The 20,985-nt window shown below is 42.6% G+C and overlaps 1 protein-coding gene across 1 annotated transcript; it reads right to left on the bottom strand.

Moving 5' to 3' along the window:
• Positions 1 to 8,154: 8,154 nt before the first annotated feature.
• On the bottom strand, positions 8,155 to 11,108 carry LOC147882567 (uncharacterized). The gene has a single exon (XM_087400176.1). The coding sequence runs from the start codon at positions 11,101 to 11,103 to the stop codon at positions 9,253 to 9,255; it is 1,851 nt and encodes a 616-aa protein (XP_087256302.1). The 5' UTR covers positions 11,104 to 11,108; the 3' UTR covers positions 8,155 to 9,252.
• Positions 11,109 to 20,985: the final 9,877 nt, after the last annotated feature.

Here is a 20,985-nt window from a genome sequence, read left to right as displayed (position 1 = left end):
AACATGGATGCAGGTTCAAAAAAGATGCCGCCACTAAAGAGGATGTGTAGAAAGAGCCCAACTGCCTCAACAACGAGATCGCCTCTGAAGTTCACAGCCATCTACATCCTCTCAACCATGGCAACCACAGCCATTCGCCAGAGCGATAGCTTCAAAGAGGATTCAGTGCATGACCAAGAAGAACAAATGCCACCCAGTCACCACCAGCCTACACAGCCATTGATAGGGCCTAGTCACTGGAACTTGTTTGGCCACCCACATCGACTTATGCTCTTTCCTAGGAAGCACATCTTACTTAGAGCAAAGGGGTTTAGGTAGTTTGCATGAGAGCCTAAAATCCTTGCAAGACAGTCCTGCAATGACCACATACATCAAGGACTTTCTCCATTCTTACCACTCCAGCAATGCAAAGGTTGGCAAGTACGGTACAATCACTACATCAGAGCCCACTAAACATTATCCTCGACAGTACAATCATTCAAAGGGCTTTCTCATTGCCAACACAAGGTGTCAAATACCCTAAATGGCCTACTGATGCAAAGTTTCTCAAAGTATAGTCTCTCCTCACGAAGGGCACACTGATCCATAGAGATGGCATATTGCTTTGCACAATCCTTAACCATCGCCTCAAGGAAGTAGCACAATTCGTATCCACAATCCTAGGGGTGAATTGCAGCAAGAATTGATCCCTTCCACTCCGCACATTTGTCTTGCTGAGTAGGAAGCTAAAAAAAGACCGGGTCCAACACTTTATCATCTTCTTCATAAAGAAACTAGATGGTTCTTCAGGCCAAAAATGTAAAATTCCACACTTATTGGCTATAATCATCAAAAAAGAGCTACAAGAAAGAGAAATAATTCTTCCCCAGTCACCAAAACCAATTGAGGAGTTGGACATACCCTTCTCACTAGTATGGGAACCGTCACCAACTTCTCCTACTATCACATTGATAAGTGCAGTTGCCTTAAATACCTATTCTGGAGGTCGGGATTGTGAAATGGCCCCGAGAGATGCTACAGCTCGGTGCACCACTGCAACCAATATCTCTCCAACAACAACAGCAACCAGAGCTCGAGGCAAGATCAGCACCCAAACTTGAGGAAAGATCGGCACCAGAGCCTGAGACTACATTAGCACTCAAACCACCCATCGATGCCATGCCAGTCGATGAGCCACAAGGGGAGCTAGTGCTAGATCAACAATATGATTATTGTACACAAGGGACTAAAATACCATTGGAACAACCTCTCCCAAGTACTACAGAATCATCGGGATGGCTACATGGGCACCACTTGTATCAGCAGTATCGCCATACCTCATCACCGTCTATCATTCTCCAACATCAAGCTAGCCAAATGATCCAAATGTTAGAACTATTCACTAGCTTGGCTAAGGAAGAATATGCAAGAGAATTTGAAAGACAGACTGCAACACAAATTGAAGACCAATTCCAGGCAATCACCATAGAGGTCAAGGCACTTCAAGCGCAGATAGATGAGGAGGAGGTAGAAGAAGTGCACATGAACCAAGCTCTCTAAGCTCAAGAGAAGGCAGTGAGGGATGTGACCTTCAACCTCCACCAAAGTCAAACACAGCTGATAGCAGTAGTACAAGCAACGGCAATCCTATAGACCTACTATAACTCCTTGACATCCGCACATGCTCAACAGATGGAGGTAGGGGCACAAGCTCGACTCACTCTAATTCACAAAGAAGAAGAGCTCCAGGATAGCAAAGACAAGCTTGAAGACATGGAACAAATCTTTGGCAGTACGTGCCTTCAGCATTGACGAGCTTACAAGGGAATGCAGAATCTTAAAAGACCAACTTGCTACAACTCAAGAGGCCAGCACTTCACAAGCACAAGTTTTGGACCAATGGTCCAATACCACTAAAGACATTCCTCAACAAGCAAAAGTCACCTTGAAGATGAGAAAGCTTAAGGAGGCATATACAACCATTTACCATCAATACAAAGAAAAAATGAATGAGATGCACTCCCAAAAGATAATCATCTCCAAGCTTGAACTCCAATTGCTAGTGCACAACAATGAGGCATTGGAAGACACCACCAATGAAGCCCCACTACAATGCACAATGGTGGTGTACCAAGAAATTGTGGCTGCTCTACAACTGGAAGATCACCTCAACGCACGCGTGCTTATCCAATGGAAGCAACTCCAAATTAGGATCATATCTGCTCATCCAACAATCAAATGGGAACATTCCATCGGGACCAAAACCCTGTGCATAATTTACCAAGACTTGTCTGAAGATGAGAAAAATATCTTCTGCCCACATGCCGGGTTTATAGCACTCAAGACTGATGCTTTCATTGCATATGTATGCCTCATGGGTAGTCCTCCCCTCAAGGTTATTGCAGGTTTGTTGCCATTGCTACAAAGGCCATCCCTATTATTTGAAGGCACGACATAACCGACATCCCACCCATGTAGCTGATGATCCCATCGCACCATCAAAAAGAAGTGTCGGAAGATGATAGGGCCTATCTCACATCCAACTTCCCATATCTAACCACTATTTCTGCCAACATCATAACCTCACTTACCCTTGCTGCTACCACCCTCTTAACCTTCCCCGAGCTCCATCCTAACATCTATTCCCTCCATCGTCTCTTTGCTCATGCCTCTCACCATTTTCAACTAACCCAACAATCACAAACTTACGAGCCCCTCACACCTAGCTTCTTCCCCTCCCTTGCTAATCCTACCCTTGAGGATTACCAAGCTGCTCAATCCATTTGCCCAGTTCTTTCCCCCCTCCCCTCTGCTCCCCCTTCCACAACTAACACTCTACCATATTTCTCCCCCATGTCCCCAAATTCTCTCCCTACCCCGTCATCACCTTCGACACTACTTGTGCTTCCATCAGCAAAAAATGACACAATATTTGATTTTGAATATTAGGATCCGGATAATCCAATTCATACGCCCATGCCAAGTTCCAATGATGGGTATGATTTTGATGAGATACCACTTCCCCATCAAGGAATTTTGGAGCAACTATCCTGATATGAAATCTCAAGGTGGATGCTTTCCTACCAACCTTCGTCAGCATCAAATTAGTGAAGGTTGGATTAGCAAGTTGGATCCACAACCTAATTGGTGCCGCCCCAAGCTCTTTGATGTAATCTTCTTGAAGGAGTACCTATGGGCACCTCCATGTCTCTGAACCGAAGTTCTATGTAGTTCCACGGCGTAAAAAATGGGAAGCCAACCTACACACTTTGGATGAGAATCGAACCATTAATTGGCCAATGATCGAACCATACTTTGGTGTCGAATGGAATATCCAAGGCACAATGGTCCGAGCACTTCAACAGCATGAACAAATAATGTGCGGCAACATTGATCGCTTCCTTCGCCTAAGTGCTATATTCTGTAAAACATTGGAATTCATTCTGGAGGTCCCATGTTACCTCGATTCCCATATGCCTCCACTCAGCTTCAATCCCAATGAAAGGGTCGATGCTCAAATTACAAGCCGACTCTATCAAATAGTGATATTCGTAGAAGCACGCCACATATCTCTGTTCGAGCAAATGGTGGATATAGGCTACCTGGAAACTGAGCAAAAATTATATAGTGCCAAGCCTTTACAGCAAGATCGACTCGCACGACACAAGTTCCACAACTACTAGACTAAAAGCATGGCAACCCAGGTACGTGTTGAGATATCGAGCTCCACTCGTGATATGCCAGGGTGACCATTGTGCATTTATGTCACCGACTTGGTAGCTGCAAATGTGGTTGGTACACCGCCCATGAATAATAGCTGGATGACAACTATCCTTATGTACTCTAGTTTATGGTTCAGTTAGTACGCCACCTTAGTTAGCTGAGTTTGGTTTGAGACCCACATATAGGGTTCTTCTATTTCTTTGTACTAGAGTTCTTTTGGCTTTCACAACTAAGAAGAGGAAAACTGTTTTCAGCCTCCACCTTTGTGTGTATTCCCCCATTGTGTATGTGAGAAAGCCACAAGTGAGGCTCCTTCCCTCTCTCTCCCACTATCTTCACATGGTATCAGAGCCTGGTTCGTGGTAAGGAGCTTAAGAAAGTAAACCAAGTTCACAGTGTCTTGGTAAGAGGACCAGTGTTGCTTTTTGCTTTTTTGAGTTTGGGAGCAAATCTCTACAAGTAGCATAGCCGGAAAGTGTGAGAGTGCATTGTCTCAGATTGAGATGCCCTTCGCGGTGTGCCGAGAGGGCAATATATGCTGCGGGAGCAGGCGAAGCCCTTGGTGACTTTATTTTTCCGATTCGAGGCCATTTCGGGGCCCGTTTTGGAGGCGAAAGTTCTCCGCAAGCACTGAGAAAAAGGCCCTGTTTTTGCTGTGCAACCACTACTCTACAGGTCAGTGAAAAGTTGCCGCAACATATGCCTGTGCGCAGAGATACTAGGAGTTACAGAATCATCCTTATTGCCTGTTGATGCAAAATCGTCACTAGGAAGTGACTATGTGTCAGTTTTGCAGATTTGCCTTTGTGAGGCAAAAGCTGTGTTTTTTGCAGTGATAGAATATTTTGTAGTGTTCTGTAATGACGTCTGATTCTCTTTTACAGATTGTCACTGAAAAGCTTGACAAGAACAACTTCCAAGCATGGAAGTTTAGAATGACGACTTTCCTTATGGGAAAAGGCTATTGGGAGTTCATTACAGGAAATGAAGAAGAACCAATTCTTCCTAATGTTCCCAATCAATAGGAAATGCAGGCATTTAAAGGATGGCATGAGAGAGCCAGAAAAGTTATGTACTGGTTGTCTATCAGTATTTCAGATTCTATGATTGTGCATATTCAAGATGCAAGTACGCCAAAGGAGGCATGGGATACTTTGGTCAAAATGTACAGCACAAATACGCAAGCCAGGAAAATGCAGCTCAAGCAGGATTTGCACAATATGCAGAGAGAAAATATGAGCATCAATGACTACCACATGAAGGTGAAGAAAATTGCAGATGCACTTACTTCCATTGGGTCACTAGTGGAAGATGATGATTTGGTTGCTGTGACCTTGAATGGTCTAGGAAAGGATTATGCACAGTTCCGGACATCCATTGCCATCCGTGAAAAATTCTAATTTCTGAAGAGCAGAGAAATGGTGGTGCATCTTCTTCAGGAGGAAATGTCTGATGTATTTCATGTCCCGAATATCACCAAGAACCCTGTTTCTATTGGTCAAATGGTTGAATAGGGCTTGCAGGTCAGATTTTATCCTCATGGATGCTTTGTTGAGGATATGAAAAATAACGGTGGCTTGATAGCAAAAGGAAAGAAGAAGGACAGGATGTTTACGTTGGATGCATGCCTGAATTGAGTGCAACAATGTTTGCACATGGGATTGGTGTGGTTGCAGATATTGATATTTGGCATAAACGCATTGATCATGTTAATGTACAGTGACTTAAATCAATGCAGGCCCAAAATATGGTTGCAAGATTGCCTAAATTCAAGGTTGTAGAAATGCATAAGGTATGTGAAGCCTATTAATTTGGAAAACAGGCAAGGAAACCATTTCCTAGACATGTTCAAGAGAGTAAGAAGCCATTGGAATTAATCCACTCTGATGTGTGGACTACTAAAGCTGCATCTATTGGAGGCTGTCATTATTTTGTCACTTTTATTGATGACTACAGCAAAAAAGTTTGGGTGTATTTTATGAAAAAGAAAAGTGAAGTGTTTGGGCATTTCAAAGCTTTTAAAGCTATGGTTGAAAAAGAAATAGGCCTGCAAATAAAATGCCTAAGGTCAGATGGAGGGGGAGAGTACCTCTTAAATGAGTTTGCAAGATTCCTGCAGGAGCATGGCATAAAGCAGCAATATTCATGCAGTCATACCCCACAGCAAAATGGACTTGCAGAAAGGAAAAACAGGCATATTGGAGAGGTATCTCGGGCCATGCTAAATGAAAAAGACCTACCAGATTATTATTGGGGTGAAGCAATTGCTTTAGCGGTTTACATAATGAACAGGACTCCCACTGCAGCAAAACATGGCATGATGCCAGAGGAGATGTATACTGGTAGGAAACCAACTATTTCTCATTTGAAAATTTTTTGTTGCATTGCCTAAGTTCATGTGCCAGATGAGTTGAAATCCGAGTTGGATCCAAAAGCTGAGAAGTGCATCTTTTTTTGTTATTCTTTGCAGCAGAAAGGGTATAGATGCTATAACCCTTCTACTCGTAAGTTTACAGTGAGTAGAGATATCATTTTTAATGAGATGAGTAGCTGATATAAACCAATAAATGTGATTGATGATGTAGATGCACAAAATGGTAATGCTACACAGAATTCACAGCAGCAATCACAAAATATTAGTGGACCTACAGTGTCCTCTAGCAGTGGTTCACATACTTTGCCATGGACAGGCAGATTGAGATCAAGAGAATCTCCTCAAAGCAATGCAGATAGTGGTATGCAGGTATCACGAAAAGGAAAAGAGAAGGTAGATCAGCCCATGTTTGATGTGAATGTAGGTCACTTTTATGTGGATGGTGAATCCAGTGGCTCTGAACAGAGCATTGATGATGAGTTGGATATTCCTTCTAGTGTTACACCTGGAGTAAGGAAAACCAGGGATGTTTTGAGAGCACCTAGAAGTAAGCCTATTTTGCGCAGGTCTACCAGAGCTAGGTATCTTGTGGATAGGTTGAAATATGATGGATTTACAGCCATTCATTGTGCCTATATGGTCAAAGTGATACATGAACCAGAACCCACTTCTTTTGAGCAAGCCATGGGAAAAGAAAAATGGGAGAAAGCCATGGATGAAGAAATGGATGCCTTGGAAGCAAATGCTACATGGGAATTTGTGCCTTTGCCTAAAGACAAGAATGCGATTGGCTATAAGTGGGTTTATAAAGTGAAGCACAATGCAGATGGTTCTGTGAACAGATACAAGGCAAGATTAGTTATCAAGGGGTATGCACATACACATGGCATTGATTTTGAAGAAACATTCAATCTGGCTGCAAGGATGGCAACCGTAAGAGCAATCATTGCTATGGTTGCATCAAAGTGATGGTCTTTACATTAGAAGGATGTAAAGAATGCCTTCTTGCATGGTGATTTGCAAGAAGAGGTCTTTATGGAGCAGCCACCAGGTTATGTTCATGCTGTTCATCCTGAGTTTGTTTGCAGGTTGAAGAAAGCCTCGTATGGCTTGAACCAAGCACCTAGAGCATGGTCTGACAAGATAGGATAGTATCTTGTCACTATTGGCTTTCAGATTTCCAAGGCAGATTTCTCACTTTATGTAAGAAAAATAGAGAAAGGTATTATGCTGCTTGCCATTTATGTTGATGATTTGATCATCACAAGTGATAGTGATGAAGATATCCTTCATGTGAAAATGCTATTGAACCAAAAGTTTGAGATGAAGGATTTGGGAGAGCTGCGTTATTTCTTGGACATTGAGGTGATTAGATCACGAAGTGGGATATGGCTTTTGCAAAGGCAGTATAAATTGGACATGCTGTCCAAATATGGGATGACAGGCTGTAAGCCTATTTCAATTCCTTTAGAGTAGAATGTGAAGCTGAGCACAGATGCAGGTAAACTTCTGGAAGACCCTACTATGTACAAGCGCATAGTAGGAAGATTGATTTATATGACTATTACCAGGCCAGATTTGAGCTATGCTGTTGGATTGGTAAGTCAGTTTATGCAAGCTCCAAGGAAATCGCATTTGGATGTGGCTAGACGCAACTCAGGTATGTGAAGTCCACATTGCAGTATGGACTATTTTATGAGGCTGGGGTTCAGATACAGTTGCATGGATACACTGATGCTGATTGGGCTAGTAGTATTTCTGATAGACGATCTACGAGTGCATATGTGTTCTCTTTTAGGAGTGCTGCAGTCACTTGGAGCAGCAAGAAACAGCCTATAATTGCCTTGTCGAGTACAGAGGCTGAGTACAAGGGTGCAGCAATGGTTGCATGTGAGGTAGCTTGGTTGCATAAGCTACTTTATGATATGCATGAGTCTACAGATGGGCCAGTTGTCATTAAGCTACTTTATGATATGCATCAGTCAGTCTTAACACATTTAAAAAATCAACCAAACATAAAATGTTGCCTTTTGAGGGGACCCCTTCCGTGCACAACCCTCAAAGCTTCTAATGGATAGATCACCATGGAATTTTTGAAGAGGCCCATTAGAAGTGCACTGCCATGACATAGTTACAGAATAATGTTGCTTGTCTTGTTATAGGTCTGAAGTTGCCCTGAAGACCTTTTCACAGGTATCCTGGCCTTCCATGACCCAAATGGGCTTTTATCAGATTAGCCTTTGGACCTGGTACCTGGTTGCCCGTACCTCCTAAGGACGCTCTAACACCCCTCAATGATAATTAGAACCAGCCCTGACAATGTCACCCAATGCCCCTACCCACTCCACATGTGGAATATCTTAGACAACAAGGGAGACATACTGGGCAGTCCTTGGACCTGAGAGCCTACAAAAGGCAGTGCTCCTGACATTTCCGAAAGTGTCCATACACCCATGCATGTCATCTGCTCTAAAGGCGTTGTAATGTTTGACTGCAATCCTACTTCTAAGACTGGATGTTGTTAGGGACTCTTGTGAGTACAGGAGCACGTACTTTCAAAGGTGAAGGAAAGCTAGGGCTGGGGATCCTTGCGAACAGCTTGTAAAGGTTGTTGAACACTTTAGCACCACCTAAGGAAAGGCATCTGGCTCAAAGCCACAACTTTCCATTTATGCCGACAGTACCAAAGATGCATTACGTCACTGGGCAAATAAAAACCTAGGTCTCTGTCTGTGACGTCCCCGTAAACAGCTTGTAAGCTTTTTACAACACTTTGTAGCAACTAAGGAAAGGCATTAAATACGGTTAGGCTCAAAACTAAAGCTTTTCATTGTCCACAAAGCGTTCCAAAGATATACCATTTCAGTGTGCAGAGAAAAGTCATGGTCAACTCTGCCTGTTTGCGGCCTGAAGCCAAAGAATTGTATTCAGCAAGTCTATTGGGAACTCCACAATTTCTCAAGGTGAAAAGAATCATGCTGGTCTAACACGTTGTAGATAACGGTGCATGATTCTATTCAGCAGTTCCAGAGTTCTCCAACATTCCATCTAACTTGAAAGGGGACTGTCCTGTTGGCCTACCTTATCCAGCCCCAAAAATGCTTCTGTTGTTCACATTAGCCTGGCACACCCCCATATCATTTTCTTTAACAGGTCAAAAGCTTCATTTGTCTTGCTTACCCATCAATCAATGCTTTGCACACTGCAGTACTGGGGCTGTACCCTTTCTTTAGCATTTGAGTGAAGAAGGAAACAGCCAGGTCCCCTCGCCCCGCTTTGACTAGGCCAGGAATTATGGTGTTACATGTCACCATATTTGGCTCACACCCCATAGTTGTCATTTTGCCCAGCAAGTCCAGAACGTCCTCTATCATGCCTTTCTTAGCAAACCAATCAACAAGCATACCGAACGTGACAATGTCAGGCATGCATCCCTTCTCTGTCATTTGAGTGCAAGTGGACATGGCCAGGTCACCTCGGCCTGCCTTGAGCAGACCAGATATGAAGCTGTTATAAGTCTTGGTATTTGGCGTGCACCCTAGAGCAATCATTCTCTCCAACAGTTCTGAAGCTTCCTTTATCTTGCCCTCCTTACCAAACAAATCGATGAGTGCATTGTAAGTCACGGTGTCAGGACTACATCCCTTCTCGATCATTCGAGTGAAAGTGGAAAGAGCCATGTCACCTCGCCCTGCCTTGATCAAGCCAGATATCACGCAGGTATATGTCACCTTGTCCGGTTGGCAGCCCATCACAGTCATTTTCTCCAATAGTTCCAAAGCTATGTCTGTCTTGCCCTCCTTGCCAAACCAATGGATGACAGTATTGCAAGTCACAATGTCAGGAGTGCACCCTTTCTCCATCATTTGAACTAAAATTGAAAGGGCCATGTTACCTCGGCCTGCCTTGTGCAAGCCTGAAATCACGATCGTATAAGTCACTTTATTTGGATGGCACCCCATACCAGTCATCTTCTCCAGCAGTTGCAAAGCTTCATCTATCTTGCCCTCCTTACCGAGCCACTTCATGATTATAGTGCAAGTCACAGTGGTTGGCCTGCATCCGTTGTCTATCATTCGACTGAAAGTGTAGAGGGCCATATCGCCTTTGCCTGCCTTGAGAAGGCCAAATATCACGCTCGTATAAGTCACTACGTCCGGCTGGCACCCCTCTTCAGCCATTCTCTCCAGAATCTCCAGAGCTTCCTCCATCTTGCCCTCCTTGCCAAACCAATTTATAAGTGTAGTGAAAGTCACCGTGTTTGGCCTGTATCCCTTCTCTATCATTCGATGGAAAGTGGATACGGCTATGTCGTCTCGGCCTGCCTTGAGCAAGCCAGATATCATGCCGGTGTAAGTCACCGTGTCTGGCTTGCACCTCGTAGCAGTCATTTTCTCCAACAGTTTGAGAGCTTCTTCTACCTTGCCCTCTCTGCAAAAGGAATAGATGAGTGAATTGAATGTCGCAGTATTCGGGCTGCCTCCTTTCTCCATCATTCGATTGAATATGGAAAGGGCACTGTCACCCCTGCCTGCTTGAACAAGGGCAGGTATGAGGGTATTGTACGTCACGGTGCTCGGCTGGCAGCCCATAGCGGCCATTTCGTCCACTAATGCCAAAGCTTCGCTCGTCCTCCTCACCTTGACATGTAATAGCGCGTTAACGAGCGCATCGAAAACATGGGTATCTGGGTCACAACGGAAATCGGGCATGGCCAAGAAAAGCTGTGCCGCTTCTTCCAACATGCCATGGCGCCCACAGATACGGATCAATGCGGCGAAGAAAGAGGGGGAAGCTGGGAAGAGGAGCAAGGAGTGAGAGAAGGAGGGTTGGAGGGAAGCCCAATGGAAGAGGCTGAAGGCGAGATGGGGGCGGGTGTGCATGGAGGGGAGGAGGGAGGAGAGCAAGGGGGCTGAGAGGAGGGGAGCGAGAGGGGCGAGAGAGGACTCCAAGGTGTTACTCCATTGGAGCTCCTTGCCCAGAATGGACCAAAAAAGCTCCACTATTTCGTTCCTTCGTTTTGCCATTGGAGCTCCCATAGCTTCTTCTACTCAAAAGAACCATGCCATTTCTTCTACATCTTTCATACTTCACGGCTCTTCTCTCACGAATGGGCAGACAAGTTTGAAATATCATGACAAGAGTAACGTGGCTGACGAAATATGCCTATCTGGCAGTCCACATGTCCTCATCTCGTGGCAAGTCCACATGTAAGTAGTTGGACTGATTGCATAGTCGTTACAAGGCATTACCTTCTTGAAATACAAGCCGCTCCATTGGAAGCGGCATTCTTTGCCTTGGCATTTATTCATCTTGCTCTCGCAATCCTCATCTCATCGTGCTGTAGTTGAACTGGAAGTATTCAGTTATGCTAAATCAATGTCTCTTTTTTGAAGTATTGACTAAGTATGACTGATGTGTGAGTTCCGCCATATGTGAGTTAGTCATCACATTTGGTGGAGATGTCATGTACCTCGCCTTCTTGCCCGAAGACATTGTCTCAGTACAATAGCTATGGATCATGACTAGGAGCAGAACCCTCTGAGTCCACCTCATGTTTAGATCACCCCGGCAATCCTCGCCACAATCTTGTCAGAGCTGATTTAATCAAATCTAAATCCTACCCGAATAACATTCTCTGGTTCATTAGGTCGAGGTCACGATTCAAGAGTTTGCCCAAAGGCGTTCAGTGGCTTACTGGAAGAAGGCATTCATCTATGGTTGGATCACTTCATGAATTTAGCTGAGTACCATAGATGGAATGACGTGCAGCAAGCTAAAGAGATCAAACTGGCACTTCAAGGTTTAGCAGCCGCTAGGTTTCACCAATTGGATGATAGGATCAGGGCATCATGGCCACATTTGTGTCATGCATTGACCATGGCGTTTAGGAATACAAACAAAGTGAAAGATGCGCTAACAAAACTACGAGAACTGAAACAAACTACCAACTTAGTCCCTCAATTTGGTGTGAAGCTCTTTCATCTACTATTGAGAATCGACCCTCACATGCTCGAAGACCTTAAATTATTTTTTCTCTGGCCAAGGTTCCAGCCTGAAATATCATAGAGGACTCAAGATCAAGGTCCAAAAACTCTTAATGAAGCTTTGCTTATAGCTCAAAGAATAGAAATTAACTCAGCTAAATACAGCTCGAAGGTGCCTCCTCTTCCTCCAATTTGGCCAATCCCAACATCTACGTCAACTCCCATGAGAGTTGACCATGTTTTCAACCCACAGGTATCATCTTGTTTTGATCTGCAATGACAATTTCAAAATAATAACAATAGACTTCCTGAAAGGGATGCACAATGCAACCAAGATGTTTCAAATGCAACAAATACAACCATGTGAGAAAACATTGCAGATAGTTTTTAAGTGCTCAAAATGCCCAATATTCCAACACGACCTCGTGTCGAGGAAAGAACAACTTGAAAGGTAATTGGGGTCTCCTTTTCAAAACAAACGTTCTCTCCCAAAATTTCAGCATCTTTTGTAATTGCTACCTCCATGTTTGGTCATCCTTTGGTAATACTCATCGACTCGAGCGCTTCCATCACAACAGTGCATGAGAAGTTAGTTCAGTGTTTTCGCTTGCAACGACATAGCATTCCCACTAACTGAGTAATTTTTTGTAATTCCATTTCTTCTTCAGAGTCTGATGAGCAACAACACTTCGTTGATGTTTGCAAATAAAATTTTCCAGGTTTCTACCATTATTCTTCCAAATCAAAATTTCTCTATCACAGTTGGTTGTGATTGTCTAAATGATAAGTTTCAAATTGATTTTTGTAGTAAATCTTTTCATTTTTCGAGCATACCTCCTAGTCCTTGGTTGATTCCAAAAAAGATCTCGAAGAGCTCCTCTTCTGCTGTTATTATTGATGAGTAGCATGACCTGTCTACGACGGGTTAGAGACCCCCTCCGTTGGGTCTCAAGGTGGAAGGTTAAAATGTCTTGAATACAATTTCAAGTTTCAAGACCCCCTCCACTGTAAGCACCGCTTGTCTCAATGTTGTTTTCGGGAAACTATCGGTGTGTATAGACGATCACCCTTCAACTATAAGTATTCAATTATAAGTAGATGGGCTTTCCATATTTGTATGTGATTCATGTTTCAATTTTGGGCATTCTTTATCACATGGATTTTTTGCAATAAAATGGATCACACCCATACAAATAGGGCTAATGAAGCTAAAAATGTTTTGGACCTCCACTCAATATGCAATATATCGAAAGATTTTGTTGAATTCAATATATAGGTGGTGTATAGATAGGGCCATTCGATTGAATAATCTATGTGAATGTGGTGTAAAGATACACCATTTTTTTAGAAGAAGCCATACAATATATTATCCTATGCTTCTGGACCTCTTTCAGAATCATCATACTCTGATATTGCATTTTCACGTGATGGGTCAAGCCTAGCCAAATGATGTTTAATATGTGCAAGACTAGGATCAAGGATTGTGATACATTTTTCAACAGCATAGCCATGCTTCTTTTTTATAATTGCGAGTCCTTGATTTCCAGCAATAATCAAGCCTTCTTTATTTGGAATCCATTCACGTTTCTTTTGCAAGCAACCCTCATAAAGTTATTTCATTGTATATTTTTTGGGGGGACTTTTCAATGGCTTTGGCTCATACCATAAAGCTTTGAATGTTATGGGAACTCCCTTGTCATCCCTTGCTATGTGAGCAACCTTTGCCATCCGAATTGGGCCACCTTGTTCATCCAACTCTGAATCTGTATCAAACACCCAAACTGCAACAAACATACCCTCTTCAATCTCATCCTCTAGTACAAACTCTAGTAATGGTTTGTCCCCTTCCTACCACAATATTTTTGAGCTAAAAGGCATTGCTCAGCTTCCTCATCTATTGCAGTATTTGTATCCAATATGGATCTCAATGACGTAGCTTGTTTTGGCCAGAAAGATTCAGAGTATTCAATTCGTAAAGATTCGACAAGTGCCTCAATTGACTTTATTATCTCCCCATTTTTAATTGCCTACTCAAGATATTTTTGCATTATACTTTGAAGATGTTTAATAAAGGCTTCCAAGCCTTTCATTTCTTCTATGTCAAGTGCTTTGTTCTTTGCAAGAACAAATTTAGTTTCCTCCAATGGAGTTATTATTTGTAATAAAGCATATGGCTCACTTCATAAATTACTAAGTAGTGCTTCCATGGCATCACTAGAATATCATTATGCATACAAAATTGAAAATAGTGTGGATTTGTGTGCCCTATTAATGCATCATCTCCCTCTTTTTAAATGTGGCTCTATGAATTCTCTCCAACCAACCATTCTCTCTAAGAGAGCCACTTTTGATTCCTCCTTTTGAGAGCCTCCAAATTTTTTTCCCAATTTGAGATATATCCTCCAATGTTAGAACATCCCTTAACTTCAACTCACCAGAGATAACACACTAAATATTTGATCAATGTCTTCATGTGTATGGCCAACAAGAAGGAAGCCAACTTCCACTTCTTCAAATATTTCAAACCAACCAGTATAGAGTATAAACCAAATATATATCTATTCGTGTTTTCTCTCTAGCAGTTATCAGCCTGGATACGCAAGGATACGCAAGGTGTAAGGTAAACATCCACATGTATCTCTGACCTTCCGTATTGCTTTCATGATGGATGTTGCCACTTGGTTACTATCGTATTCTTGAAAACAGTCAATCCATACATCACAAAAGAGTCAAAATCCATGTACTAGTACTCCACACAAGTGTGTTTCTAGTCCACCTTTACCCTCCAATGCCGGTAGGATACGTCTATACCTTGGTAATGTTGTTGTATTCTTATCCATGACATCAATGGTAATGCACATGGACTTTTTGACGTGCACAATAGCTTCCTCTCTCCAAGAGGCATACAACAATCTAGCATCTTGCACATGAGGGTCATTGTTCTGTTGGCTTTCACAACTAAGAAGAGGAAAACTGTTTTCAGCCTCCACCTTTGTGTATATTCCTCCATTGTGTATGTGAGAAAGCTACAAGTGAGACTCCTTCCTTCTCTCCCACTCTCTTCACATGGTATCAGATCTTGGTTCGTGGTAAGGAGCTCAAGAAAGCAAACCTAGTTCACGGTGTCCTAGTAAGAGGATCAGTGTTGCTTTCCTTGTTTGGGAGCAAATCTCTACAGGTAGCACAGCCGGAAAGTGCAATGTGCATTATCTCAGATTGGGACGCCCTTCGCAATGTGGCAAGAGGGTAGTATATGCTACACGGCCCGTTTTGGTGAAATTATTTTTTTGATTCGAGGCCATTTCGGGACCCGTTTTGGTGGCGGAAGTTTTATGCATGCACTCAGAAAAGTACCCCGTTTTCGCTGTGCGACCACTGTTTTGTAGGTTGGTGAAAGGTTGTCATAAAAATTACATCGTATGCTTGTGCGCAGAGATATTGGGAGTGACAGAATCATTCTTAGTGCTTGTTGATGCATAATCATCACTAGGAAGTGACTGTGTGGTCAAATACCACTCTCGTCAGTTTTGCAGATTTTCCCTTGTGAGGCAGAAGTTGTGGTTTTTTGCAGTGACAGAATATTTTGCAGTGTGTTGTAATGGCGTCTGATGCTCTTTCACAGATTGTCACTGAAAAGCTTGACAAGAACAACTTCCAAGCATGGAAGTTTAGAATGACGAATTTCCTTAAGGGAAAAGGATATTGGGAGTTCATTACTGGAGCTGAACAAGAACCAGTAATTCCTAATGTTCCCAATCAACAGGAGTTGTAGGCATTTAAAGGATGGCATGAGAGAGCCAAAAAAGTTATGTACTGGCTGTCTATTAGTGTTTCAGATTCTATGATTGTGCATATTCAGGATGCAAGCATGCCGAAGGAGGCGTGGGATACTTTGACAAAAATGTATAGCACAAACACGCAAGCCAAGAAAATGCAGCTTAAGCAGGAGTTGCATAATGTGCAGAGAGAAAATATGAGCATCAATGACTACCACATGAAGGTGAAGAAGATTGCAGATGCACTTGCTTCTATTGGGTCGCCAGTGGAAGATGATGATTTAGTTTCTGTGACCTTGAATGGTCTAGGAAAGGATTATGCACAATTCCAGACATCCATTGCCATCCGTGAGAATTTTCCTGATTTTGAGGAGTTGATTGCTCTTCTAATTTCTGAAGAGCAAAGAAATGGTGGTGCATCTTCTTCAGGAGGAACTTCAAAAGAAGCTCTCTACTACTCAAATGCTAAAAGAGGTAGAGGCAGAGGTAGAGCAGGCCGATTTGGAGGCCGTGGCAGAAATTAGAATATGCAGCAAATTCAAGAAAACCAATCCTATGGAGGAGGACGTGGTAACTTTAGAGGCAGGGGGAGCCAAAGAGGTCATGGTGGATGGCAGAGAGGCCAAAATACAAACAACAATGTTGAATGCTACTATTGTGATAAAATGGGTCATATGGTTAAAGACTGCTATAAAAAGCAGAATGACATCATGATTCGAAAATTGCAGCAAGGCAATTATGCATCCTCTAGTAGACAGGGTGATGATAGAAATGCGCATTTGTTTATGGTGCAACACATGACCAATTCTATGACAAGTGTAGAAGAAAGCAATGATGTGTGGTATGTTGACTCAGGTGCGTCAAACCACATGACAGGTCATGCCAAATGGATGCAGGATGCAAGGAAAATGGAAAGACCAAGATTTGTGGAGACTGGTGATGATACTGCACATCCTATTATGCAGATTGATAAAATTCCTTTGTCTATGCAGGATGGAAAAAAGAAATACTTGTCTGATGTATTTCATGTCCCGAATATCATCAAGAACCTGGTTTTTGTTGGTCAAATGGTTGAGCAGGGCTTGCAGGTCAGATTTAATCCTCATGGATGCTTTGTTGAGGATATGAAAAATAAAGCTCGCTTGATAGCAAAAGGGAAGAAGAAGGGCAGGATGTTTACGTTGGATGCAGACATGCCTGAATTGAGTGCAGCAATGTTTGTACATGGGACTGGTGTAGTTGCAGATATTGATATCTGGCATAAACGCATTGGTCATGTTAATGTACAGTGACTTAAATTAATGTAGGCCCAAAATATTGTTGCAAGATTGCCTAAGTTCAAGGTTGCAAAAATGCATAAGGTATGTGAAGCCTGTCAATTTGGAAAATAGGCAAGGAAACCATTTCCTAGACATGTTCAAGAGAGTAAGAGGCCATTGGAATTAATCCACTCTGATGTGTGGACTACTAAAGCTGCATCTATTAGAGGCTATCATTATTTTGTCACTTTTATTGATGACTACAGCAGAAAAGTTTGGGTGTATTTTATGAAAAAGAAAAGTGAAGTGTTTGGGCATTTCAAAGCTTTTAAAGCTATGGTTGGAAAAGAAACAGGCCTGCAAATAAAATGCCTAAGGTCAGATGGAGGGGGAGAGTACCTCTCAAATGAGTTTGCAAGTTCCTATAGGAGCATGGCATAAAGCAGCAATATTCATACCCCATATCGAAATGGACTTGCAGAAAGGAAGAACATGCATATTGGAGAGGTATCTTCGTGCCATGCTCAATGAAAAAGACCTGCCAGATTATTATTGGGTTGAAGCAGTTGCTACATCAGTCTACATAATGAACAGGACTCCCATTGCAACAATACATGGCATGACGCCAGAGGAGAGATATACTGGTAGAAAACCACATATCTCTGGTGGGAATGAATCCGCATAGTCGTCTGGTTGCGTCACTTCATCCTCTGTATGTGTGGTACTTCGAGACTTCTTTTGAACAAGCCATGGGAAAATAAAAATGGGAGAAAGCCATGGATGAAGAAATGGATGTCTTGGATGGAAGCAAATGCTACATGGGAATTCAAGACTTTGCCTTAAGAGAAGAATGCAATTGGTTGCAAGTGGGTTTATAAGATGAAGCACAATGTAGATGGTTCTGTGAATAGATACAAGGCAAGATTAGTTGTCAAGGGGTATGCACAGACATATGGCATTGATTATGAAGAAACATTCAGTCCGGTTGCAAGGATGGCAACCTTAAGAGCAATCATTGCTATGGCTGCATCAAAGGGATGGTCTTTACATCAGATGGATGTAAAGAATGCTTTCTTGCATGGTGATTTGCAAGAAGAGGTCTATATGGAGCAGCCACTAGGTTATGTTCATGCTGTTCATCCTAAGTTTGTTTGCAGGTTGAAGAAAGCCTTGTATGGCTTGAAGCAAGCACCCACAGCATGGTCTAACAAGATAGGACAGTATCTTGTCACTATTGGCTTTTAGATTTTCAAGGCAGATTTCTCACTTTATGTGAGAAAAACAGAGAAAGGTATTATGTTGCTTGTCATTTATGTTGATGATTTGATCATCACAGGTGATAGTGATGAAGATATCCTTCATGTGAAAATGCTATTGAAGCATAAGTTTGAGATGAAGGATTTGGGAGAGCTGCGTTGCGTTACTTCTTGGGCATTGAGGTGATTAGATCCACAAGTGGGATATGGCTCTTGCAGAGGCAGTATGGATTGGACATGCTGTCCAAATATGGAATGACAGGCTGTAAGCCTATTTCAGTTCCTTTGGAGCAGAATGTGAAGCTGAGCGCAAATGCAGGTGAGCTTTTGGAAGACCCTACTATATACAGATGCATAGTAGGAAGTTTGATTTATATGACTATTACTAGGCCAGATTTGAGCTATGCTATTGGGTTGGTAAGTCAGTTTATGCAGGCTCCAAGGAAACCACATTTGGATGCGGCTAGATGCATACTGAGGTATGTGAAGTCCACATTGCAGTATGGACTATTTTATGAGACTAGGGTTCAGATAAAGTTGCATGGATACACTGATACTAATTGGGCTGGTAGTATTTCTGATAGACGATCTACCAGTGGATATGTGTTCTCTTTTGGGAGTGCTACAGTCACTTGGAGCAGCAAGAAATAGCCTACAGTTGCCTTGTCGAGCATAGAGGCTGAGTACAAGGGTGCAACAATGGCTGCATGTGAGGTAGCTTGGTTGCATAAGCTACTTTATGATATGCATCAGTCTACAGATGGCCCAGTTGTCCTTTATTGTGAAAACATGAGTTGTATACACTTGGCAAATAACCTAGTATATCATCCTAGAACAAAGCACATTGAGCTGCATTATCACTATGTGCGGGAGAAGGTTCTAGTAGGTTTTATTGATCTAGTTTATGTCAGCACAAAGGATTAGGTGGCTGACATATTCACGAAGGCATTGGGTGCAGAGAAGCTGCGCAGGTTTAGAGACCTGCTTGGTGTGCAAGAATTGGGATTAAGCTCGAGGGGGTGTGTTGAGATATCAAGCTCCACTCGTGATATGCCAGGGTGACCGCTATGCATTTATGTCACCGACTTGTTAGCTGCAGATGCGGTTGGTACACCGCCCACGAATAATAGCTGGATGACAGCTATCTTTATGTACTCTAGTTAGTGGCTCAGTTAGTATGCCACCTTAGTTAGCTGAGTTTGGTTTGAAACCCACATATAGGGTTCACCTATTCTTTTATACTAGGAGAGTTCTTTTGGCTTTCACAACTAAGAAGAGGAAAACTGTTTTTAGCCTCCACCTTTGTGTATATTCCTCCATTGTGTATGTGAGAAAGCTACAAGTCAGACTCCTTCCTTCTCTCCCACTCTCTTCACATGGTATCAGATCTCGGTTCATGGTAAGGAGCTCAAGAAAGCAAACCAAGTTCGCGGTGTCCTAGTAAGAGGATCAGTGTTGCTTTCCTTGTTTGGGAGTAAATCTCTACACGTAGCACAGCCGGAAAGTGCAATGTGCACTGTCTCAGATTGGGACGCCCTTCGCAATGTGGCAAGAGGGTAGTATATCATACACGGCCCATTTTGGTGAAATTATTTTTTTGATTCGAGGCCATTTCGGGACCCGTTTTGGTGGCGGAAGTTTTATGCATGCACTCAGAAAAGTACCCCGTTTTTGCTGTGCGACCACTGTTTTGTAGGTTGGTGAAAAGTTTAGTGGTGGCTTATTGTTAACCAATCTATCAACATGAACCCCATCCTGATCTTGATCCAGTCCTCTGGATCGTGTGCTTGTGCGCAAAGATATTGGGAGTGACAGAATCATTCTTAGTGCTTGTTGATGCATAATCATCACTAGGAAGTGACTGTGTCGTCAAACACCACTCTCGTCAGTTTTGCAGATTTTCCCTTGTGAGGCAGAAGTTGTGCTTTTTTGCAGTGACAGAATATTTTGCAGTGTGCTGTAATGGCGTCTGATGCTCTTTCACAGATTGTCACTAAAAAGCTTGACAAGAACAACTTCCAAGCATAGAAGTTTAGAATGATGAATTTCCTTAAGGGAAAAGGATATTGGGAGTTCATTACTGGAGCTGAACAAGAACCAATAATTCCTAATGTTCCCAATCAACGGGAGTTGTAGGCATTTAAAGGATGGCATGAGAGAGCCAAAAAAGTTATGTACTGGCTGTCTATTAGTGTTTCAGATTCTATGATTGTGCATATTCAGGATGCAAGCATGCCGAAGGAGGCATGGGATACTTTGACAAAAATGTATAGCACAAACACGCAAGCCAGGAAAATGCAGCTTAAGCAGGAGTTGCATAATGTGCAGAGAGAAAATATGAGCATCAATGACTACCACATGAAGGTGAAGAAGATTGCAGATGCACTTGCTTCTATTGGGTCGCTAGTGGAAGATGATGATTTAGTTTCTATGACCTTGAATGGTCTAGGAAAGGATTATGCACAATTCCAGACATCCATTTCCGTCCGTGAGAATTTTCCTGATTTTGAGGAGTTGATTGCTCTTCTAATTTCTGAAGAGCAGAGAAATGGTGGTGCATCTTCTTCAGGAGGAACTTCAAAAGAAGCTCTCTTCTACTCAAATGCTAAAAGAGGTAGAGGCAGAGGTAGA

The sequence above is a fragment of the Dipteris shenzhenensis genome, chromosome 29 (genome assembly GCF_047967505.1).
Source record: "Dipteris shenzhenensis isolate YYH24624 ecotype China chromosome 29, Dip_SZ_1.0, whole genome shotgun sequence".
NCBI classification, from domain to species: domain Eukaryota; kingdom Viridiplantae; phylum Streptophyta; class Polypodiopsida; order Gleicheniales; family Dipteridaceae; genus Dipteris; species Dipteris shenzhenensis.
The sequence above is the reverse complement of the archived record's forward strand: the minus strand, read 5'-3'. Positions and strand labels throughout refer to the sequence as shown.